At 37.6% G+C, this 25,636-nt stretch overlaps 1 protein-coding gene across 2 annotated transcripts in view; it reads left to right on the top strand.

Moving 5' to 3' along the window:
* Trpm1 (transient receptor potential cation channel subfamily M member 1) overlaps positions 1-25,636 on the top strand; it is a 132,059-nt gene that overhangs the window by 89,438 nt on the left and 16,985 nt on the right. The window contains exons 16-26 of one of the 2 annotated variants that reach the window (XM_076848873.2): positions 3,483-3,775; positions 5,980-6,208; positions 10,767-10,889; positions 11,088-11,219; positions 13,918-14,046; positions 16,183-16,434; positions 18,209-18,383; positions 20,250-20,270; positions 21,003-21,147; positions 22,282-22,484; positions 23,140-23,272. In XM_076848873.2, coding sequence (XP_076704988.2) covers positions 3,483-3,775; positions 5,980-6,208; positions 10,767-10,889; positions 11,088-11,219; positions 13,918-14,046; positions 16,183-16,434; positions 18,209-18,383; positions 20,250-20,270; positions 21,003-21,147; positions 22,282-22,484; positions 23,140-23,272 — 1,835 coding nt within the window. Of the gene's footprint in view, positions 1-3,482; positions 3,776-5,979; positions 6,209-10,766; positions 10,890-11,087; positions 11,220-13,917; positions 14,047-16,182; positions 16,435-18,208; positions 18,402-20,249; positions 20,271-21,002; positions 21,148-22,281; positions 22,485-23,139; positions 23,273-25,636 lie in introns of both variants that reach the window. The other variant, XM_076848872.2, reaches the window with a different exon arrangement.

Here is a 25,636-nt window from a genome sequence, read left to right as displayed (position 1 = left end):
TCTGGTGCTTTGTTTTTAAAGCTGCTTATAAAGGCATTTCTACTGCTTTTGTCCTATCTTGAGGGAATTTTAGCAGACTTCCCTGGGTTTTCTAGATATAAAATAATACTTTTTGTGGATAACCATTTTGTCCCTTCTTTTGGGAACTCTCTCTTCAACATTAATTTGTTCATATGACAGAATTTTCAGAACACTTTTGAAAATTAATGGGGATAATAAAAGGCAACCTTGTCTTATTCTTGATATTCATAGAAATGACTTCAGGGCTTCACTCCCTAGTCATGTTTTTTTCTTGCTACAAGTCTCATATGTATTTTATCATATCAAGAAAGTATTTTGCTATATATTTTATTCATTGTTTTCTTTCTAGTCAGCTAATTTTTTTAAATTAAGAAATATTTTACATTTTTCCAAATTCCTTTTTAGGATCTAATGACAAGGGGCAAGTGCTAGGGCATGATATTGGTCAAATTATATTGTTATATTGTGTGCATTTACAAATATGAAACAATAAATTTCATTGTTATATACAAAATAACACAACAATGAAAAATGTGGAGAAAAATAAAGGATCTAATAACATATAAACATGTCATATCTTTCCCCCGCTTTGATTTATTGATATGATACAATCTATGAAGGACCTAGCAATATTAAATTACATTTGCATTCTTGGAAATTTTTAATTACTTGTTGAGGACTTTAAAATATTCAATTGAATTTACTTTGTTATTATTCATGATTCTAAAATTTTATGTAAGTGGCATCATTTTCTAGTATTTTTATTTTTGTTGTTGTCAGTTAATTGTAAATGAGTCCATTCAGGCTTTTTTATTTTCTTGAGTTAACTTCGGTAATTTATATTTTCCTAAAAATAACTATTTTCTCTAGACTTTCAAGTTCATTGGTATTAACTTTTACTTAGTATTCTAGTCTTTTTCAATCTTCTCAATATTTATAGATGTCTGACATTTCTCCTGATTTAAAAAAATATATATATATATCTTTTTTTTTTTTTCTTTCCTTAACCAAAGTTGCCTAATTATCTTCTTGGTATCTTTGCCTTATCAAGCAACTTTTTTTTTTCTGTTTCTATTTTGTTAATGTCTGCTTTTATTTTTATTCATTCCTACCATGAACTTTCTTTAGAGTTACAGTGTTACTTTTATTGATTCAGTCTGAAAGTCAAGTCACTTATTTCTACTCTTCCCTGTATTCCAATAAATGCATTAAAGGTATACATTTTTCCCTGGGCATTGTTTTCATGGTATCCCACAGGTATGGGTGAGTATGGGTGGCAACCTTCATTGCCATTTACTTCTAAAGAGTTTATAATTTTCTCTGCAATTCAAGAGTTATTTAAAAGTTTAAATTTTCCAGATACTGACTGTTGTCATTATCCTTCTGTGGTTGATTTCTAATTTTATTCCTTGAATGTAGACCTCAACATCACCTAAAAGACAAACAAAAAATAACAATGATGCTTTCTGGTATTGCCGGGGGGGGGGTCTTAAAGGAATTGGGGTATAATGCCTGGTTGATTTTTGTGAAACTCTATGGGTACAGCTTTTATATTAATCTATCAAATCAACCTTGGTAATTCTGCTGTTGGATTTGCTTTTATATTTACTATTGTTTTCAAACTCATTTCGAAGTGAGATGTGTTTAAAGACTCTTATTGTGATTATAGATGCATTAATTTCTCCTTATACTTCCAGTTCATGTCTTTTGTTATTTTATTGGGTTGTTATTATTTTCCTTATTAATTTGTGTCAGGCCTTTGCATTTTAGGAAAATTACTCCTTGTTTGTTATATCCTCTTTCTGGCAATAATTTCAAGAAAATTAGTAAACAATTAATATTTTGACAAAATGTGTGCTATTGTTGAAAAGTAGGTTTATAGGACTCTGTCTCAAAACTTTTGTTAGCCATTAGTTGATTTTTATTTTATATATTCTTGAAAATGAAACTGTTTTTAAATTTCTATCATGCCAATTTTTAATCCATATAGACTAACCTTCCCTAAATTATTGTGACTGTATTTTACTTTGACAAAATTAGAAAATTAGAACAAAAACATTGAAATCTGAGGCAAGATGCTATAACTCATAAGGACTCTGTCATTGGTGAACAACTTGTGATAGGAATTAAGAACCACATTCCCCAGGGTCCCCCAAGGCTCCATCCCATTCCAGTTGTGTGAATGGAGAGAAATTATTCAGACTTTGAGCCACAATTTTATCCTCTGAGGGAATGGAAGGAATTCATAACCTTTCAGAGTTGTTGTAAGAATAAAAGTACATTATTGGGCTGGGGATGTAACTGGGTGGTAGAGTGCTTGCTTAGCATGTACCTGGGGGTGGGTTGGATCCTCAACACCACTAAAAAGACAAACAAAAAACAATAATAATAACTGATTGGAAAGCCATGTACAAAATAGCAAATACAATCATCCCTCAGTATCTGTGGGGGACTTGTTCCGGGATCCCTTGAGGATATCAAATCTGCAGATGCTCTAGTCCCTTATACAAAATGGTGTGATATTTCCATAGGATCTGCACACATCCTCTCCAAATATTTTATGTCATCTCTAGATGACTTATAGTACCTAATACAATGTAAATGTTATGTAAATAGTTGTTATACATTATTTTTTTATTATTAGTTGTTCAAAACATTACAAAGTCTATACATGTTCAGTATAGATGCATTTTTTTTCCCCAAATATTTTCAGTCCAAGGTTGGTTAAATACAAACATGCAGACCTTGGGGGGTATTGTATCTGTTTCTGTCATTCCACTGAGTACTAAGTCTTAACCTGAAATAGCTGAAACCTCAAACTTCCAAGCAGTTCCCTCAAGCCTGAACTGCCTTTCCTACAGAGCTTGCTTGCTCCACTTTCAGAAACATTCTCCTAATCCCTTTAGGAAATGGAATGTTGGCCTTTTGTTTGCACCACATGGGGGAAAGGACAGTGCTCATTCAAAATGGAATGTTTGCTTTCTTAAAACATTGGAGCGAAACCTAAAACATTTGCCTCTGTCCCTTTTTACATTTTTATATTAATTTCTGATTCAGCTATGTCTGCAAATGAATTTTAATGTTTTGCTGCATTGCATGACTTCCCTGAAAAAATAAACTGTGGACTTTACCTGTTCCATGATGCTATTTACATTTCATTTTTGCTTGAGTTTTGCTGCATAGCCTCATTAAAGTCTTCTTAAAACCCTACTAACCCTAGAGTATAAGTTATGCAAACAGCAATGTTTCTTCTCAGCTTATTTGGTTTTAGGTGGTTTACTTATAATAAATGTGTATCTTTTTTAAAAAAATGAACATGCTGAGTGGATACTTGAGTTGTGCTGAAGGAGTCTCTTTATTACCTCTGACATAAAGGGTTCCCTCTCTGCCGTAGTTCTGAACCCTTTATTGCACATTTAGGAAGAACCATGCAAAGAACAATGTGTTTTTCCTCCCTTCAGGATGATGAGCCTCCAGCCAAAGGAAAGAAAAAGAAAAAGAAGAAAAAAGAGGAAGAGGTCGACATTGATGTGGACGACCCCGCCATGAGTCGATTCCAGTACCCCTTCCATGAGCTGATGGTGTGGGCCGTGCTGATGAAACGCCAAAAAATGGCAGTCTTCCTCTGGCAGCGAGGGGAAGAATGCATGGCGAAAGCCTTGGTGGCCTGCAAGCTCTACAAGGCCATGGCCCATGAGTCCTCCGAGAGCGAGCTGGTAGACGACATCTCCCAGGACTTGGACAACAATTCCAAGTTAGTGTCTAGAGGAAATTTCAGGGCCAGGAGAAACTGTTGTCCTGAACACTGCCCCTTTGCATGGAGGGTGATCATTGTATTTTCTCACTTAAACATGTTTATAGTCAACGCTTGTCTGTAAACTGCTTTGCCCATCACATTAGTATTTTTCCTTCTATCTCTGGGGTATTTCTGTGCTGTCACTGTTTTAGGTTATTACCTTCTCATGAAAATTATTGAAACCCAATTCTAATGCAAAAACAGTGAAACAAATTTCCATGAAGAAACACACATTGATGGGGTGTACAATTTTAGTGCACCTGTGCCTTCAACTATGAATGTCACAAGATTTTCTTAGCAAGAGGAGATATTAAAGAGGATTGGAGTTGAGTATTGTTTATCTGCCATGTAGGTTAATTTCTAATAAAGCCCAGCAGAGTTGGCTCTGTTGACTACTTATTCCTGAGGACCAGGGCAGAAGCATATCTCAAAATGGCTTCTTTTTCCCTCTCTGTGTTGGAAACACTAGGAGATTTTTCTCCTGTATGTACTGTGAGAACCTGGTCAGTCTTCCAGATGTAAAACTCACAGAAGCTCGCATTACTGGGTTTCCCTGGGGTTTTTAACTTCTGAACTTGTCCACACTGAGTTTCCAGCAATTCATCAGTTACAACTCGTGGTTCACACCCCAGTTCTGGTTCCTACAGACATTTCTGCTCCAGTAAACAATGATTCTTGTACTTGCCTGTCTGTCCCTCCAGTTCTGGGTACAGCAGACTTCCCCATGACCTCTCTTCTCTGATGGAGCTGAAAAGAAATGTTGATTTTTCAGTTCATTCTGACTTTTCTTGTTAGGATAGACTAGCCACTTCCAAATTCCTTACGCGCCAGACTAGAGATCTGAAGTCCCAGGACAACTGTGACTTTTTTTATAGGCACAAAAATTTGGAACAGACACAGACAGCTCTGTCAACATCTAACATCTTTGTTTTCTGAAACCTGTAGCTTTCGTTTTGGATTTGGTGATTTCTAAACTTACTAACCAATTCCTAAATATGAGGAATTCAAGACCATTTAAAAATGGGGACACATTCACCCCTTGCTTCCAAGGTAATGCATAGGACTCGGGAGGTACTGCAGACAGCATTGTTCTTCAAGAAACAAGGAAGGCTACTCCCCATACATAATTCTGCTATATTCATCCTTCAGCTCATAATTGCAATAAAATCCCCTATCAGATAGAAAAACAAAAACAGAGTGATCGCTATGTGGCCATAGCTTTTCCAAAGTCCACAACAGAAGGTCATAGAAATGAGCAAAGATTATGGCTATAATTAAATATTCAAATTAAGGCCCTGTGGGAAAGGGAATAAATTCTATATTCCATATTTCAGTTTGTGTCATCTTCTCCATGCCTCCTCAACTTCTATCATTGTCCTCCCATTAGCAGTGAGGGCTCTGTGAAAATTTTCCTTTGTTCTGGGCCCTATGAGAAATATACTTTGTGTCTATCATGGCACTGACAATGTTGAATTCTTTTTGTTGTGGTGATGCTGCTGGGGATTGGGCCCAGGTCCTCATACATTCTAGGCAAGCACTACACCACTGAGCTATTTTCCCAGTCCTGAATTCTCTTTCATTCAATGCATTATTGAATCATTTTACACACACACACACACACACACACACACATATATATTACATGTATGGCTTGATAACTGTTCACACTAGCACCCAGATTAAGACACAGAACCTAACCCAGCAAGCTTCCTGGTGTCCCCTTCAATGTCCACCTTCCTCCCTATTCTTCACGCCCAAGAACAGCCACTATTCGACTTCTAACCTTATAGGTCCTGTTTCTGAACTTGCCTTTACTGTCTATTCTGTCTGCTTCCCTAATCTGTGCACAACTTGAGGAAATAGACTTTGTCTCCTTGTTTTTGTGTCCTGGAGACCTGACGGGCAGTCTTGGAGTCAACCTAAAGCTCTATTTGCAGCAAGAGCAGTCATTTCCCATCCTGACTGAGCACAGAGCCCCTGGCCCTGGCTGTCCTCCTCTAAGGACAAATCTCAAGAGATCCTTGCTTTTAGAGGACAATGAAGTCCCTTCTAATTGTAGATTCTGTGTCCTGTGCCTCCCTGTGCCCTTGTGACCACATCTATCTAAGAAGAATCCTGTGGCCACTGCAGCTTCACACCCAATTCCATCTCTTTAACTCCAGAGACTTTGGCCAGCTTGCTGTGGAGTTGTTAGACCAGTCCTATAAGCATGATGAGCAGATCGCCATGAAACTGCTGACCTACGAGCTAAAAAACTGGAGCAATTCAACCTGTCTCAAACTGGCTGTGGCGGCCAAACACCGGGACTTTATCGCTCACACCTGCAGTCAGATGCTACTGACTGACATGTGGATGGGAAGGCTTCGAATGAGGAAAAACCCTGGCCTGAAGGTATGTGTGGCATGGCCATAAGACTGCCCAGATGATAGTGATTAAGTGACATCTGTTGAGCTCTGACTCTCCCTCCCCTGAGGCAGAGCTAAGCACCCTGTAGGTTATTTCATTTACAGTAGTCACGCTGGTCCAATTTCACTTTCCTAGGTTTTAGTTACCTGAAGTCAGCCACAATCCAAAAATATTAAATAGAAGACTACAGAAATGAGTAATTCATAATTGCGGGGAGGGGTATTGTTTTTTCAATGCCAGGGATTGAACCCAGGGCCTCACACATGCCAGGCAAATGCTCTACCACTGAACTTCATCCCCGGATCCTATTCATGAGTTTAAAATTACTCACTGTTCTGATTACTGTGATGAAATCTCTCATGATCCCACTCCATCCCACCCAGTACGGGAACCCTTCCTTTGTCCAGTGTATCCACGCTGTGAACAAAATCAGTAGTAGCTATCTTGGTTATCAGATCAACTGTCACAGCTTTGCAGTGCTTGCATTCCAGTAACCCTTATTTTACCTAATAATGGCTTTGAAGAGCAAGAATAGTGATGCAAAGGAGGCACCAGGGCATAAAACACAGAAGGACAGTTTAGGTCTGGTACTATATGGCAATACTGCAGTCTTATAATCAAAACAGAATATATAGGGTTCAGTACCATCTAGAGTTTCAGGCATCCACAGGGGTCTTGAAACATATCCCTCATGATAAGGGGAACTACTATATACCTCTGAGTAACCCCATGAGAGAGATGATGTGACAACCCTTGTCTTACAGATAAGAAACCTGAACCTTTGAGATTAGATAACTCTCCTAGATCTTAGTGGATCAACAAAGAAACTGAACCCATGTGGGCTAATGCCAGAGTCTCACCTAACCAACATAGCTGGCTTACAAATCTCCCTAACACAAGCAATGCCTGCATCTGATACCCACCATAATTAGTCATGCACCCTAGACAGGTCATCTACCTGCCATTAAAGCAAGGACCTTAGCTTGACTTCTATAGAGTCCCTCAAACTCTAAAATTGTGTGCTGTTACTTTAATTGGTAACATTTTTATTATATGGGGCTTGTGAGAGAATACAAAGCTATGAAAAGGTCTGAAAAGCATGAAGTGGGGAGAAAAATCATATTGCAATCAAACCCTACTTGTGTGTTTACTACTCATATACACTAGGTTATCTTGAGAAGAGACTCTAATCTTAGGGTATCCCCTAACTATCTAATGGTAATATTGTACCTATTTTATGGGATTGTTATAATAAGAGAAAAAAAAAAAACAATACAGGTTGTATCCTGTATCCAAATGCTTGGGAAAAAAAGTGTTTCAGATTTTTCTTTCTTTCTTTCTTTCCTTCTTTTCTTTTTTGGTTTGGATTTGGAATATTTGTCTATACATAGTGAGATATTATAAACTTCATTTATGTTTCACACATAGCTTATACATATAAGGCCATTTTATGCAATATTATCAGTACACCTGCATTTTGACTGTGACATATTACATGAAGTCTGGTGTGGAATTTTCCACTTTGTGACCAGCACTCAAAAAGTTTCAGATTTTGAAGCATTTCAGGTTTTAGGGGCTTTTTTGTTAGGGGTGTTCAACCTGTATGCTATACTTCATAGCATGGTTCTGGCAAATGGAAGGTATTCTGTTTCTTAGAAATATGAATGTTGTGCCTAAGTGTCCATTTCTACACTAAGCTGATATTATACATAACTTTGAATATTAGTAAACAAGTAGTTTTTGGAATACTAAAAATAAAGAAATCCTACAGGTTTTAAAGAAACAGGTCACACACAAAGTTATGAATATCAGATTGACATCACAGTCTTCACCAATAATACTGAACTCTAGATGGTGGCAGTGAAACAAGACCTTGACAGTTCTGATGGAGAAATGTTCAGAAGCTGAATTTTTATTAGAAAAAAACATGGTCCAGCTATTTAAAACAGATAAAAGGGGCCAGCGATTGTAATTCAGTGGTACAGTGCTCACTTAGCATGCATGAGACCCTGGATTTAATTCCCAACACTGCAAAACTAAATTTTAAAAAATAAATAAAAATATGAGAACAGAATATCTATTTTAAAAAGGAAAAGATTCAGAGCTGGGGCTGTAGCTCAGTGGTAGAGTGCTTGCCTAGCATGTGTGAGGCACTGGTTTCAACCCTCAGCACCACATAAAAATAAACAAATAAAATAAAGGCATTCTGTCCATCTAAAACTACAAAATTTTTAAAAAATAAAAATAAAAAGGAAAAGATTCACATTCTATACATTGTACATATCCATTCAGAAAATTACTTCAGCTGGTATTCTAGGGAAAAAAAGTTAAATATTTGTTATGGTTTAGATATGAGATCCCTTAAAAGCTCATACGTGAGATGTGGGAGTTTAGGGATGAAATGATCGAGTTTGACAGCCTTAACCTAATCAATGCATTAATCCACTTGACTGGATTAGCTGGGTAGCTCTATAGACCAGTAGGGTGTGGCTGAAGGAGGTAGGTCACTGTGGGCATGACTTTGGAATATACATTTTATATCTGGTGAGCAGAGCTCTCCCTCTGCTTCTTGGTGGCCATGTCCTGAGCTGCTTTTCTCCACCACTCTCTGCTATGATGTTCCACCTCATCTCAGGCCCAAAGCAACGAAGCCAACTTTCTATGGACTGAGACCTCTGAAACTGTGAGGCGTCAAATAAAATTTTCCTCCTCCAAAATTGTTCTTTTCAGGATTTTTTGGTCACTTGAGCAGAAAAGCTGACTAAAACAATATTATAAGTAAAGAAAGCAATGTGAGGCTGGGCTCAGTGGTGCACACCTGTAATCCCATCAGCTTGGGAGACTGAGGCAGGAGGATAGCAGGTTCAAAGCCAGACTCAGCATGAGCAAAATGCTAAGCAACTCAGTAAGACCCTGTCTCTAAATAAAATACAAACTAGGGCTGGGAGTGTGAGCTCAGTGGTTGAGTACCCCTGAGTTCAATCCCCAGTACCACTACCACCCCCACAAAAAGGAAAGAAAAAAAAGCAATGTGAAATGGAAGAAACAAGTCCCATATTTTACAAATTCCCATATTAAACCCATGCAGCAGAGAGAAAGGCAGTCAGAGTAAATAAATACAAACTGTCAGTAGAACCCAAGAAGAAAATATTCAAGAAAAATAGCCAGGCATGGTGGTGCACACCTGTAATCCCAGAAACTCAGGAGGCTGAATCAGGAGAACTGCAAGTTCAAGACCAGCCTCAGCATCTTAGGCCCTAAGCAACTTAGTGAGATCCTGTTTTAAAATAAAAATGAAAAAGGGCTCGGGATATAGCTCAGTGGTAAAGTGCTCCTGGTTCAAGTCCCAGTACCCTACCCCCCCCCCAAAAAAAAAACCACAAAAGAAGAATAGAATTGACCCCAATAAATAGATTGAATGATTAAAGAGCCACAAAGTATCAGGGATATAGGTTAAAGAAACAATTTAACCATTTATATTCTTAACAAGAAAATAGAAGGGGAGTCTAACTTTCAGGAAAAAATAAAAAAATACACACAATGTAAAGGTTCTATATGATTCAAATTCAAATTTGGGATGATTTGAGCAATTGGTAGAGTGTAGAAACACGTTGATACAAATGCCAATGAGTTTTCTATCTGTGGGCCAGAATATCCTCTTATTGTCCAGGCTGAGCTCAATTAAGTCTTATTCTTTGAGTCACGTTAGCCTTCCAATTTTGTTCACATATTCCCATTTATGTTGAAGTTATTTCTATATAAAATACTTATGGTCTACCTCATTAGTTATTAGTATATTTTATTTGTTTATACTATTTTATTTTAATTTAAAGATTTGCTTACCTTACTTGTTTGACATAGTGCTGGGAATCAAACCCAGGGCCTCATGCATGACAGGTAAACATTCCACCACTGAGCTACATCCCAGCTTGATTCACTTGCTCTGAAACTTAATATAAGAACTTTACTTTTTTAAAGTAAGGATTATGCATGATGCTGCTTACCTTTTATTTAAAATTTAATGAATAGTCTTAAATTTTTCACTGTCTTTAATTCTACCAGTGTACAAAACACAACAAGGCATACAACACCAGAGCAGAGATAAACATAATACAGGGAACTTAGGTTGTTGACTAATGTCGAAAGTTATAATTTAAAAATTTTAACTATGTGATCAGTCCTCCTTACCTTGCCTGAAAGATTTGCATCCATGAATCAAAACAACTCAGACTGAAAATATTTGAGAAAAAAATTTGTCTTTATTGAACATACGCAGAGTTTTTTCTTGTCATTTTCCCCTGTGAAATACAACATACTAACTATTTACATGACACTTTCATTGTATTAATTATTGTAAGCCATAAAGATGATGTAAGATATAGGGGAGGAGGTGCATAGGTTTTATGCATACTATACCATTTGTTGTAAGGTATTTGAGCCTCTGTGGGAGCAAACCCCTACGGAGTTTGAGGGACAACTGTACTAGAGAAATTTTTCTAGAATTTCCAAAGCTTATAATGGATTCATTTCTCATCATTCATAGGTTATCATGGGAATTCTTTTTCCCCCCACCATCTTGTTTTTGGAATTTCGCACATATGATGATTTCTCATACCAAACATCCAAAGAAAATGAAGATGGCAAAGAAAAAGAAGATGAGAATATGGTCAGTGATACCCTTGATCTTAAGAGTACCAATTAACTCTCATTTTAATGATTCTTGATATCTGCTACCATGGATTAGACACCGTACTAACTGGGGGTGTTTTTAGATTCTTTCTTTTCAAGGGTGTCCATGTGCTATGGTTTGTTTCATTTCCCAATTAGCCACCATGCCTGCCACGTACTGTGCTCTGTTTTCCAGGATGCAAATGCAGATGCTGGCTCAAGAAAGGGGGATGAAGAGAATGCACACAAAAAGCAAAAAAGTATTCCCATTGGAACAAAGATCTGTGAATTCTATAACGCTCCCATTGTCAAGTTCTGGTTTTACACAGTAAGGCCCCCTCCTTAGCATTTGCCATTTAGTCTGTTTTGAATATCAAGATATGTTGGAAACAACAAAATCTTCAAAGGCTTAAAATTGTGTCTAAAAATTTACTGAACTGAAATGAATTCTTAAACAAAACCAGTACTAATTGAGAGCTTTAACTAAAATTGAATCTAGATACTCTGTCATATATTTTATACATATAGAAATATGACCAACCTTTCCCCAAAATATTACATTTCATAAAGCAAAATAGTCAAGCTGTGGATATGGCTCAGTGGTAGAGTGTTCAACTAGCATGTGTAAGACCCTGGGTTTAAACTCCAGCACCATAGTAAACAAACAAACAGACAAACAAATAAATAAAACAAATTAATCACATTCTATTTGCTTAAAATGATTTTTAAAAAATCTTTAGTAATAGAAACTTAGGGAAATATAATTTTTCATTGAACTGGTGGGATTATTAGAAGGGTATGGCTGAGCCTAGATCATAAACTCCTAGGATAGGGAAGCAAATCAAGACCTGTCTAAAGTGTTCACCAAACTGACCCACTTGGCAGCACAGTCTCTAGTGTCCAGGTCTCCACTGCTCTGAGTGTGGCTTTCTGCTAACAAGAGCAGAAGAGGAAGTGGGAGTAGAAGGAAGCACCTAGGAGTGAAACTGGCTATCTGCAGGCAGTCCAGCAGAGTTGACCAGACACACTGTGGCTTGGGTATCCATGTCAGTCTGGAGGAAGGAAAGTATTTTTCATGAAATCCCAAGCACTGAGCCACAGTACACAGCAGTGTGGCCATGGCACTGTGATTCCATTAGTCATTGGGCCAGGAGCAGGTGATAGGACAAGGTCATGAATGGGGCAATGGATAAAGATGGACAGGGGGCAGAGGAGAGAAGAGGGGGTTGCCTTGGAAATCAACCATGGGTCTGCACAACCAACCTCTTGGAAGCCCTATCTGAGGATGCAGCTGAAGCCAAGGCTACCCTCCTTTTCTGATCAGAATCAGTTGAGAACCTGGGGTTTGTATAACCTAAACTACTGCTCAGCACTGAGGGAGGGCAAGGCCAGGAGTCTGACAGGCTTTTCAACCTTAGGCCTCATACAGACAGTCTTGATGCTCTCTCTGGATGTAAGAGAGGTGTACATCCTCTGGGGAATTCTAACATAGCCCAAAGATTGAGAACTGTGGCTCTAATCCTGCTGTAAGGAGGAAATACTTGTCTTTGTCTATTTTATATTGCTGTAACAGAGCACTTGAGACTGGGTAATTATAAGGAAAAGAGATTGTTTTGGTTATAGTTCTAGAAGCCCAAGAGCATGACATTGGCATGATGCTCCTTGGAGGAGGGTTTCACAGTAGTTCAACTCATGATGCAAAGCCAAAGGGCAAGCAGCCTTGTGCAATAGAAAGGGAAGGGCAAAGGAGCTGACCTGTTTTAAAACAACCCATTCTCACCAAAACAAATCTATTCCTGAAAGAAGTAACCCAGTCCCACTAGAGCAAGGACTCAGTCCTCCTGAGAAATGGCATTAATCTATTCATGAGGGCTCCCCATGGCCTAAAAACCTCTCAGTAGGCCCTACCACCTCTCAACACCTTTTGGGAATCATAGGTCAACATGAGTTTTAGCAGGAATCACATCCAGTGAACCACATCCCAATGAACACAGGGCACGTTACTTACATCCTAGTAAAACTTATTGAATCAGGAGGGACAGATCATGGGGGAAAGAATACTGTCAAATCACAAATACACAAATGCTAGATTCTTCCTACAAGACCTCAGAAAAGGTTTGTGACAGTGAGGGGCCCAAAAGCTGAAGTTTTCCCAGGTTGGTAGTGAACCAATCTGGGAAAATCAGCTTCAAATAAACTATTTCCACCCTATACCTTACTCCACATGCCTTGCCTCACCCTCACCTCCAACTCTACTTTTTTTCTTGCCAAAAAAAAAAAAAAAAGACAGAGAACCTGTGGTGGCCACCAAATATCACAGATTTGTTACTGGTAGTCAAGGGGACTCTTAGGTCAGTCAGCTCCATGGCCTGGGAAGATGATCTCTTCACATGTCTTCCCTTCTAACTTCTGTCTGTCAATAGTGGAGAGTTTCATGAAGGCAGATCAGTAGAGCAGAGGAGAAAGACCAGGGGATGAAGGAGGAGAGGGAAAGAGGAAATACTGGAGAATGATAGTGGCCAAATTATATTGTTATATTGTGTTCATATACAAATCTGTAACAAAAATCCCACCATTATGTACAACTACACTGTAACAATAAAAATATGGAAAAGATAATGGAAAGATTCAAGAAGAAAATTTGTGAGGTAGGGAGGAGTAAGTAACATTTTCCAATTTCCAAGAATATAGGAGGGACACCAGCAAACCATTAAAAGTTTCCCTGTGTGTCATAATTATTGCAACTTCATAATCCCCATGAAGATGACAGTACCAATAAATATATTGTCATGTAGAAAATGAAATGTCATTGCCCATATCATGCTGAAGCATAAAATACCTCCAACCTATCTCAAAGCTCTCTATCTGCAATGGTGATGTGCAGAGGGGGTATCCTCTAAATAACTAAGTCCATTTAGAAATTGAAAATTCACTTTAGAAGATGTGCCATGCTAAAAATAAGATTTCAAAACCCGATGCCAAGGTTCTCTCCTCAAACATTGCTAACAGTTTTTTCTTTCCTCCAGATTTCATACTTGGGCTATTTACTGCTGTTTAACTATGTCATCCTGGTGCGGATGGATGGCTGGCCCTCTCTCCAGGAGTGGATTGTCATCTCCTACATTGTGAGCCTAGCATTAGAGAAAATACGAGAGGTGATTACTCCAAAGACTTGTCTCTGCCACGCTAAGTATTGGCTCCAATTTCAAGTTTTATTGCAAAAACATTTCATACAAATGATAGGTACCAGGGCTCTTTTCTTTTGAGTGTCATCATCCCATGTTTATCCCATTCACTTCTTTTAAACGTGTACATCCTCTCCATCCAACTGAACTTGAACTTGTGAATAAAAACACAAGCTAAAATAAATCATATCCAATAATAAAAACAGGTCTAAATGCATACAAAAGCAAAAGCAAATGTTGCCAGTTACTTGAGATAAACCGATCACTATACTGGGTACACATTTGGCTTCATTTTCTGTCACCTTAAATTTGAGACTTTGGATCACACTGTGTACTTGCATGGTGCAAGAATGTATAAAAGCAGGGCCCTCAATGACAGGGAGCAAGGAAAACAGGCCAGAGGAAGGAAAGGAGTCAAGAGAACTATGGTTTCCAGTAGAATCTGTCCCCAGCTTAATCCTGCAACGGATCTGAGTTGATTGGACACTGTAGAATCTGTTCTACCTTGAGAAAAGGGAGTGGAGTGTTGTATGCACATCAGTCTGACTTTGGCACCCACCAGAGGGGCGATTACAATTGCCCAAGAACAAGCCTCCCATAAGGGGCAGGTATGGGCCTAACAGCAGCATCTGTAGCAGATGGGATGATCACACCCACCTGGCAAAAAGCTACAGGTGATCTCTCTCGGTAAGGCCCAGAGCATCTGTTACAGAGGGAATAAGACTTTCAACTAAGTGTTAAAATAGAACAGATACGGTCTTACACTTGGATCTTACATCACAGAGGACTTAAAATTAAAATGAAATGCCAAGAAGCCAACTTCTGCAGGCAGCACAGGAAATGTGGACCAGGTAATTTCTGATATCATCCACAGGTTTGAATTCACTATATTCATTTCAAAAGAGGAAGCTTGTATCCAAACAAAACATGAACTTGAACTGAAAAACCACACAGCACAATTTCTTAACCTTTCTCCAAATAATACAAAATCAATACTATTATTTTGTGATTACTATTGACTCTTTTACTGAACTGTAAATATATGACAGTTAACCTCATCCAGGCATAGTGAGTTTTATGTCACAGGTCTAATGAGAGCCTGAGAAAACAAAAGAGTGCCGAATCCAAGACTGTACAATCATTTTTCTACAACTACTCTTTCTTTTCTAGCTGGGCTCCATTAAAATTTTGTGTGTGCTACAACTGGGACTTCCCAAGTGGCCCACCTGAATGGCCTCTAGTGCAATTGTGCTCCTGCTGGGCATCAGTCCTGAACTAAGACATGTTATTCCAGAAGCCTGCCCTCCAGTTACAGGAAAGAGAGGCATCCATCAGCCAGTACAAAAGGATTGTTAGACTAGGGAATCCCTTCTATGTTGGCAGATCAATAGTCATCACCCCATCCTAGGCCTGAGACCCTGGAATCCTACCACAATCTGCAGAACTAAAGGGGTACTCTGGCATGGCAGCCCTCCCGCCTATGCAGTGTCACTGCGTGCCCATGCATGCTGCTTGCTAAATATTTTCCATTTTACTCTGGGGAAGTCTCCTTTTAATCAGTGGTGATTTTGAAAGGATAATATCTCAAGTAGGGGAAAACCTGGTTCAACTTTCCCCTGACTTGTCGTATTTAAGTTGCAAAGGAATTTTGGCAAATCAGCCATTTCCTAGCCTCATTCTGCCCATGTGGATCTTACCCCCCACACACACACACACACCCCACACCACTGTGTAACCACATAGGATTCATTCCTGCTCTAGACTTTTCCTCTTGTATAAGTCTGGAATGTGGGCCAACAGGCATGTGTCCAATAATTAGAAAAGAAATCAAAAGGCAGCTGCTTTAATTACAGCCAGAAGGAGATAATTTGGAAGGCATTTCCTGAGAGTTTATGAAACCCTGAATCTATGAATACAGAGGATTCCATGGAATTTCCCTTTCTAGATATCTGTCTGCCTGAGAAGATTAGTGTTCTGAGGTCTTGAGCAGAAAAGAGACCAGATGCCCTGGAATGTTCCACCAACCTTATCTTTCCAAGATTCTGAAAAAGACAAGGCTTCCAACAATGCACTCTTAGTTTATTGTTCTTTTCGGTTTGTTTTCAGATCCTCATGTCAGAACCAGGCAAACTGAGCCAGAAAATAAAAGTGTGGCTTCAGGAGTACTGGAACATCACTGATCTTGTGGCCATTTCCATGTTCATGATTGGAGCAATCCTTCGCCTCCAGAACCAGCCATACATGGGCTATGGTCGGGTCATCTACTGTGTGGACATCATCCTCTGGTACATCCGTGTCTTGGACATCTTTGGTGTCAACAAGTATCTGGGGCCCTACGTGATGATGATTGGAAAGATGGTTAGTAATGATTTCACATGAGTAACCAGGGATATTTTGGCTGTGGTTAGGATAAAAGACCAGGCCTTGGGTGTGACTTTCTTCAGTTTCTTCTGGATTTTCCTTTGCAGCTGGTTTCTTATAGGAAATAACCTTTGCTTTGAAATACACAGTTCTCCTACATATTAATGACAATAAAAATCTAGTGAAAGATGAGCTAAGGGCTTACTGTACTCACACACCTACATATATATATGCATGCATCTCTCAATATATATCAAGCACTTAATGCATACATCTTTTTTCTTTCATATAACCAGTTACTTTCATTTTTTAAAAATTACTTCTGATTTATTATTAATAATTGCATTTTGACAGTAAAGATAAAATAAAACATCTTCTTCTTTTATAAGAGTTTGCTTCACCTTACCAGGGCATGAGAGAGCATCAGGTTTTGATGCAAACAGAATTCAGTAGCAAGATAGGTATCTCAAAATATTTACTCTACACCTTGATGACTGGAAACATTTTTAGCATTCTTTAGTACAGGAACCTGGATTTGATAATTCTATGAGGTTGCATCTACTTGAATGTTTTTATGACAAAAATATGATTGACAAACTCCTAATCTGTAATAAAAGTTAGAAACAAAAGGGACCCAGGGCTATTTCCTCACCTGTGCTCCAGACCATCTCCAGCTCATGAGCAGCATGGAGTAGACACAGGTACTTCACGTGATTAGGCCAAGACAGATTTATTGTGAAATCTACTCTGAACAAGTCATAGAATATGAAACTAAACATGAACCAGCTGGTTATCATTACATTACCTAAAAAGCCTCAGTGTTAGCACTAGTACCAGAAGAAAGGAAGCTTTCTAAGTGTAGAAATAACTCTTTATAGGGGGAATGGCTTTTAGACAATTTCAGTAAGGGCCCTCATCCTCAGGGATGTTCAAACCTAGAATTTCTACCATTTTAGCATCCACAGTAAACAGCATTGTTCATTGTTGCCACTCATCATCTGTATGATGTATGAATAAATATTGGTGTACACTCTCAATTTATTTCTCAATGTCCTTTTACCTACTTACGTATATCTCCCTTTTGCTCCTTGTTTTCTCTCACAAACTCCCATCTTTTCTCAATTCTTCACATTTACAGTTACTATAAGAATATCTGTTTACAGAAGTGTTAGTCATATTTCCATTACTGTAACGAAATACAACCAATAAATGAAAGGAATTATTTTAGCTCATCATCTGACAATTCATTGGCCCAGGTGCTTTGAGTCTGGGGCAAAGCAGCACATAGTAGCACAAACACATGGTGAGACAATCCCAAATCACAAGCCAGGGGGCGAAAAAGAGAAAGGAAGGAGCCTGGGTCCCAATATCCCCTTCAAAGGAATGCCCCAATGACCTAACTTCCTCCCACTAGCCCCCGCCCCCCCCCCCAAAGCTCCACCATTTCCTAATAATGCCACACTGGGGACCAAGGCTTTATTTAACACATGAACCTTTGTGGGACATTCTAGATCCAAACTATGTCAATGAGCAATAACAGAGGAGAGGTCTGATGGAATATGAGCTAATAAAGATGTTAATATTCTAGAGGAAGGTATATATATTGCGTGGGATAGAAAAAACAAGTAACCCATGGTTGGGAAGGAAAGAAGGGAAAGAGGCTTTTTCCATCCTAATTAAGCATTTGTTGAGTCTTTGGAGACAGCAATGAACAAGTATGAACTTGGCCCATGAGTCAAGGCAGTAATGAATCATACATTCTCCTACTCAGATGATTGACATGCTCTACTTTGTGGTCATCATGCTGGTCGTGCTGATGAGTTTTGGAGTAGCCCGTCAAGCCATTTTGCACCCAGAAGAGAAACCTTCTTGGAAACTGGCCCGAAACATCTTCTACATGCCCTACTGGATGATCTACGGAGAGGTGTTTGCAGACCAGATAGACCGTAAGAGTAGAATTCATAGTAAGATTCTCTTCCCTGCTTCTGAGGCAGATGATCAGATCCAAATTAACTGAAGATTATGTATTAATTTGGAAATAAAGCATTTTTTTCATTCTGCCATAGGCATCAAATTATTTTATGAAAAAAAAATAAGTACAGTTTATGGAATATAGATTTTTTGAGACCTAGATCATTTCTTTTATGCTAAAACCCATTCACTAGAATTCTGAAAGATTCTCACTTACTTCAAGGGAAAGACAGCCCTGAAAGACATCTTGTTACATGAATATAGTTCCAATGCCAATATCCCAGGTTTTCTTTCATCCCAATGTCTTCCCCCCAAGGATGAAGCTGGTAGTTTTATTTCAGTAGAATGAACCTGGAAGCATGGTAGGGAGCTAATGCCTCTCATCATTCTCCTCTTCCAGCCATCAAAGCCCAAGTTCTATATAGCGATCCATTTCTTCTTCACTACTGGTCTTGTTCTTTAACTTCTTAATGTATTTGTTTATTTTTTAACTGACAATTTATTTTACATATGTATGGGGTACAGTGTGATGATTTAATACCTATATACAGGAGTACTATTTTTTATTGTCAACAGTAACCCAGATGGTACCAGAGCAAATGAGTCACAATCCTGCACAGACTTCTGGGGAATATAGACCCCAGCACCTCTGCAGGCTGAATTGTTAGGTCAGTGTCTCCTGAGTTGTAGGGACATAAAGTCCAAATGTTCTTATACCAATTTCATCAGGACAATTAAGTCTTCACCAGTGAACAAGGTGCTTTAGTCTTATTTTCATGTCAGTACCAATGTATTTATTCAATGTATTTATTTATAAAATACAAGTTGTATTTTACCATGAAGCAATATGATAGTATGTCTGATGCTTTTGAAGTTCTGCTGTTTGTGAACAGAAAGTTTCAGATGTCTGTCTCTTATGTGAAACACAGGTTGTCAATAGATATAATTCCATGATTGTTAGATAACAATTTGACTCAGTTTATTCTTTCTATCTTGTATCACATGATTCTGAACACATTATTATTACAAATATCACAAAATCAACTATTGGATGTGTTTGTAGCTTGATAAACCAGAACAAAAAATCTAATTAGTTTTGAAAGATTATTAGTGTAAGTAAATGTGCATATTTCTTAAAACTTTCTGGACTCCAGACACAAGCTACAATAGTTTCATTGTTCAGTTTTTAAAATTAAATTGAGGGGGCTGGGGATGTGGCTCAAGCAGTAGCGCGCTCGCCTGGCATGCGTGCGGCCCGGGTTCGATCCTCAGCACCACATACAAACAAAGATGTTGTGTCTCCCGATAACTAAAAAATAAATATTAAAATTCTTTTTAAAAAAATTAAATTGAGGAATGAGTGGAGATAAAGAAGTAAATTTAGAGCTATATTATTTTCAGTAATACCATTAAATGTAGGTTTTCAGTTCTTGATCCATTACATAGTAATTCTGTATTTATTTGTGCTTATGAGGTGCTTGTATTGAAATACAGGAAATGTTTAATTGGTTGACCAGTAAGCTAAAATGATCATCTGCCAGTAACATTATGTCTTTTTCACAGTATTTTTAAGTAGTGAGCTTTTGCTGTTGCATATGACATATGGTAAAATAAATATTCATAAAATGCATTTTTTAGAATTAATAATGTGTACAATTTTTCTAAACAGAGCAATTTCCGAGAGAAAATTCATAATTTCCAAGCTTGAAATATCTGCATTTCTTGACAGCAAAACAGTTATTATGCTTTACTTTTCTCTCAACTATCATCTTGTTTTCTTTCCTTCCCTCCTGTCACAACTAAAAAACAAAACAAACTCCTGCTTTCCAATCATTGTATAGTCTACGCCATGGAAATTAATCGTAAGTTTACATGAAATTGATGATCTGAATTCATGAAATGTGTTTACTAAACAGCTTTTTCATTACTTGATTACTGATATTCGTATACTGTTTTCAAATACATCTTTAGTTTCCTGGTGTTAATGATTTTTTAAACTGAAAGTTAAAAATAAACAAAGTATAAATTCAACATTGGGATTATCCTATTTTTCCCCTCTGGGAAACAGGTCTCCTATGATAAAGGTGGCATTTCAAATGAGCACAGAAATAAAAGATTATTTTTCATATGTGATCCCAGAATAGTTAATTTGAGAGGTTAGTGGGTTCCTTACCCCACATTCGAGAATGAAGTTATTTTCAAAGTTAATGTACAAATATAATCAAAAAAGAACCAGAATACAACATAAGTTAAATACTTAGAAGACATGATAACTTTCTAGTAGATAACTATTTGGATGACATCATAAAGATGGATTTGTCTGTTTAATCATTAAGAACTTTTGTGTAAAAAAAAAACAATAAAGAAATGGGAAAATGTTTATAAATACGACAAACTAAAATTGACTACCTCTGTGTGCAGATATGGGTTCTCTTTCCGGCTTTGTATGTTATTTTTTACTGGAAAATTACTGTACATGAAATAAGAAAAATCATATTAAAAAGGAAAGAGGCTATCTAATTGCATGTTATGGATATTATTCTTTTCTTATTATATGTAAAAAGCAAGCACAAAAACACAAACATTTCTTTCAGCTCCTTGTGGTGAAAACCTCTATGATGAGGATGGCAAGAGGCTCCCTCCCTGCATCCCAGGGGCCTGGCTCACACCTGCTCTCATGGCATGCTATCTACTAGTAGCCAACATCCTGCTGGTTAACCTGCTGATCGCTGTTTTCAAGTACGTGTCATGGCTGATGACCATGCCCTTACATTTATTGCCTTTTAAATTTTTGGTTTAACCTCAGAAATCACCCATGTACCAAGTATTTGCAAAGAAGCTCATTAGGGCTTTCATATGAATAGAATGGTTGTAGTCTTTTTGATTCAACTTTAATCAGTCTAATGTATTCATAAATCAAGAGTTGGCACTTAAATACACTTAAATTTAATCTTGATTTGTAATTTAACACTGTAGTATTTTAATCTAATCAAAATGTTTTCTTAGGCAAAAGTTCCCTGAGAGATTTGGTCAAGTTGTGCTTTTCATTCATGATAAGAGACACAGAAAGCAAAACTAATTTCAGACACTGCTACAATTACTATAACATATATTCTTATTATTTGCAGGATAAATGGTCTAAGAAAAAAAATGGTTTAAGTTATTGAATCAAGCTTCTTATAAAATTTGCCCACCTGGCATTATATGATGAATATGTTGACAATGCTTAATAATTGTTGAAAAATTATTTTCACTTCTAAGATGAAAAATATGAGGGAAAAATACTTCATGGAAATTTAAATCTTAAAACTAAACAGAAGAGAACCTGGTCCTAATGCCTGGCTTGAGAGATGAAAAAACTAAGGTCACAAGACAGTAACTGGCTTTTCTAAGGTCCCAGTATTGAAAGACCCTACAATCCTGTGCTTATGATCTCCCATTGGAAGCTAAAACAAAATAAAGTTTGTACCTATCCCACATCCTAAATAACATGCCTTGAATCAAATAAGTTCAATAGTTGATTCAGTTATCAACAAATAAAAGTCATCATTTGGTTGTTTGATACAAAAAGTTTATATTTCTCAAAATTTCCTCATCATAGACTATGGTGTGGTTTATGTAAGAAAGCAGGGGGCAGCAATTTAATACACTTAATTGTTAATTGTCTATATGAGTAAAATATCATTAAGTGTAAATAATAGATTGATAGATAAGCCAAACAAACATTGATAGATAAACCAAAAAATTAGGTAATCAAGGAATCTACTAACACTAAAAGGCCATTTCATTGTGTATTTTAATTTCAATGTCAGTAACTGATTGCTTTGGGAAATCACAATAAAAAGTAATATGTAACATGTTTTCTTTTAAAAGCAATACCTTCTTTGAAGTAAAGTCAATATCCAACCAAGTGTGGAAGTTCCAGCGATATCAGCTGATTATGACATTTCATGACAGGCCTGTCCTACCCCCTCCAATGATTATTTTAAGCCATATCTACATAATCATTATGCGTCTCAGTGGTCACTGCAGGAAAAAAAGAGAAGGGGACCAGGAAGAACGGGACCGTGGACTAAGTATGTTTAGGACTTTCCATTTCTACTTTGGGTTTATTTTTAAAAAACTTTTCCACTGGACACCAACATAGAAACTCCCACTAAACTATTTACATGTGTGAAAAACACAACAAACCAACTGCTGTGCTTTTCAGAATGTATCTTGTTTTCTATTTTTTTTTCTATTGTTGTTCATTTATTAGTAATTCATGTTGCTGAAAGTCTTCTCATGGAGATAAGCTGAGAGTTTTTAAAAATATCTCTTCTGTATACATGTATATATGCATTCAATGTTCCTTTCAAAATGTTTTAATTTATTGCATGTAAAGATGATGAGAAAATAATGCTATACACTTTTTCATAAAAGACATGCAAAAGATTTGCTGAGAAATATTACTTCATTTCACTTTCTTAATAGATGTAATCAGGGCTGTTTGTTTTCTTTCTTTTTTTTTTTTTTTAACTAAAAAGTTATCATTTTGCTCCAGTAGAAAGACCATTACTACACATGACAGCCCCACCCCCTTAGCTAACAATCAATTGGAAGAGTCAGAGAACTACCTACAAGGGGAGCTTACTTAAAGTTGTGCTATGAAATTCGCAATGATGCAACTAAAATGATTCTTCAGGGATCTGGCTTGGTTTTCATGTGGTCAACACTTCTCCCTTTATGCAGAGCTCTTCCTCAGCGAGGAGGAACTGAAGAGGCTGCACGAGTTCGAGGAGCAGTGTGTGCAGGAGCACTTCCAGGAGAAGGAGGACGAGCAGCAGTCGTCCAACGATGAGCGCATCCGGGTCACTTGTGAGAGGTGCGAGCAGGTGGTCATAGGCCAAGGGTTTGCAGACTCCCGCCCCTACTTTGAAGAGGGATGCTAAAGCTTGTTTCAACATTGGCTCTGCATTCTCCTGTTGATTCAGTTTTTAAAAGTTTTTAAAAGTTTTCCCTCAAAATAATGTGAAAGTTACCACGTGGTGACTGAGGATTGTACACAGAAGTAAATGATAACATTTATTGCAAACATTCAGGCCAAAAAGGTCCCTTCCCAAGTGTGGGCATTTACCCCATTTAAGTTTAAAACAACCAAACAAGTTTTGCATTATTGGAAGAAGCCCTCTTTCACCCTGTATTTTGTTCAGGGTGTTCCTTTTGCCCAGCATAGCCTTCCCCTAGGGCTTGACCTCCTCATCCTGCCTCGCTGCCTGTTGCTGTATTTGAAACACCCTTCCTAACCTTGCAGTCAGAGGTCAAGAACCCCACCTATGTGCTCCCATGAGATTGGGACCTGGGTGGGATGAGGTCTGTTCTCCATGGGGGTGAAGTCCTCTAAATTAGAGTGGGGTCTTCCAAACACCTTTTTTCTTTATAATTTTTTTTATTTGTTCTAATTACGGTAGAATTCATTTATGCACTTTGATATGTCATACATAAATGGGGTATAATTTCTCATTTTTTGATTGTATGTGGTGTAGAATCACATTGGTCATGCAGTCATATACTTACGTTTTTATGGGGCAACCACTCAGAAGACACACTAAGTCCAAATTTTAAACAAAGAATTTTATTGTACCTATATTATCCTGGCCAAAGACGCTCCTGCCATGTCCAAACAGCCTTCTGATAGAATTGTACTGGGCTGTCTGAGGTTCCAATATTAAGGAATAAATCCACATCCTATGGAATCTGCAAATTGCAAGCAAACAGGATACAAGGGCTGAGAAAAGCAGTAGCAGAGCAGAATCAGACAACCACATCCTGGGTTCAAGCACAGTTGTGGTTGTACATCTTGGGTTGGAGTACGTTTACAGATGTATGAAGCACAGAAAAACAAATTTTTAATCCTTTTTAAAAACAGCTTATATAACAGTCTCACATGAGAACTATAATGGAGTTACTATGGCTATATTTACTATTTTATTAATCTATAATCTATAACTTATTAATTGTATTGATTAATTCAGATCATAATATACATAAGGTAATAATGTCTGTTTCATTCTACTATCCTTCTTATCCTCCTGTCTCATCCCCTCCCTTCACTCCCCTCTACCTAAAGTAACTCTATTTTTCCCAAGGACCTCCATCCCCTTTTTGTGAATTAGCATCCACATTTCAAAGAAAACATTCAGCCTTTGGGTTTTTGAAATTGGCTAATTTCACTTAGCATAATATTCTCCAACTCCATCCATTCACTAGCAAATACCATAATTTCATTCTTTAAAGCTGAGTAATATTCCATTGAATAAAAATGTCACATTTTCTTTATCCATTCATCTACTGAAGGGTACCTAGGTTGGTTCCATAGCTTAGCTATTATGAATTGAGCTTCTATAAAAATTTATGTGGTCAAGTCACTATAGAAGGTTAATTTTAAGTCCTTTGGGTATAAAACAAGGAGTGGGATAGCTGGGTCAAATGGTGGTTCCATTCCAATTTTTCTGAGGAATCTGGATACCACCTTCCATAGTGGTTGCACCAATTTGCAGTTCCACCAGCAACGTATGAGTGTACCTTTTCCCCACATCCTGCCAACATTTATTGTTGCCTGTATTCTTAATGATGACCATTCTGACTGGAGTGAGATGATCTCTTAGTTTTGACTTGCATTTGTCTAATTGCTAGAGATGTTGAATATTTTTTCATATATTTTTGATCGATTGTATCTCTTTTTCTGTGAAGTGTCTATTTAGATCCTTAGCCCATTTGTTGATTGGGTTATTTGGTGGGTTTTTTTTTTTTTTTTTTGGTGTTTTTTGAGTTCTTTTTATAGCCTAGAGATTAATGCTGTATCTGGGGTGAATGTGGTAAAGATTTTCTCCCAATATGGAGGCTCTCTCTTCACATTATTGATTGTTTCTTTTGCTGAGAAGAAGCTTTTTAGTTTGAATCCATCCCATTTATTGATTCTTGATTTTACTACTTGTGCTTTAGGGGTCATGTTAAGGAAGACAGATCCTAGTCCAATGGTGAAGATTTGGGCCTACTTTACTTCTAGTTAGTGCAGGGTCTCTGTTCTAGTGCCTAAGTCTTTGATCCACTTTGAGTTGAGTTTTGTGCAGGGTGAGAGATAGGGATTAATTTCATTTTGTTACATGTGACTTTCCATTTTTCCCAGCACCATTTGTTGAGTAGTCTTTCTTTTCTTCAGTGAATGTTTTTGGTACTTTTGTCCAGT

This window comes from Callospermophilus lateralis, chromosome 3, assembly GCF_048772815.1.
Source record: "Callospermophilus lateralis isolate mCalLat2 chromosome 3, mCalLat2.hap1, whole genome shotgun sequence".
NCBI lineage: Eukaryota > Metazoa > Chordata > Mammalia > Rodentia > Sciuridae > Callospermophilus > Callospermophilus lateralis.
The sequence above is the reverse complement of the archived record's forward strand: the minus strand, read 5'-3'. Positions and strand labels throughout refer to the sequence as shown.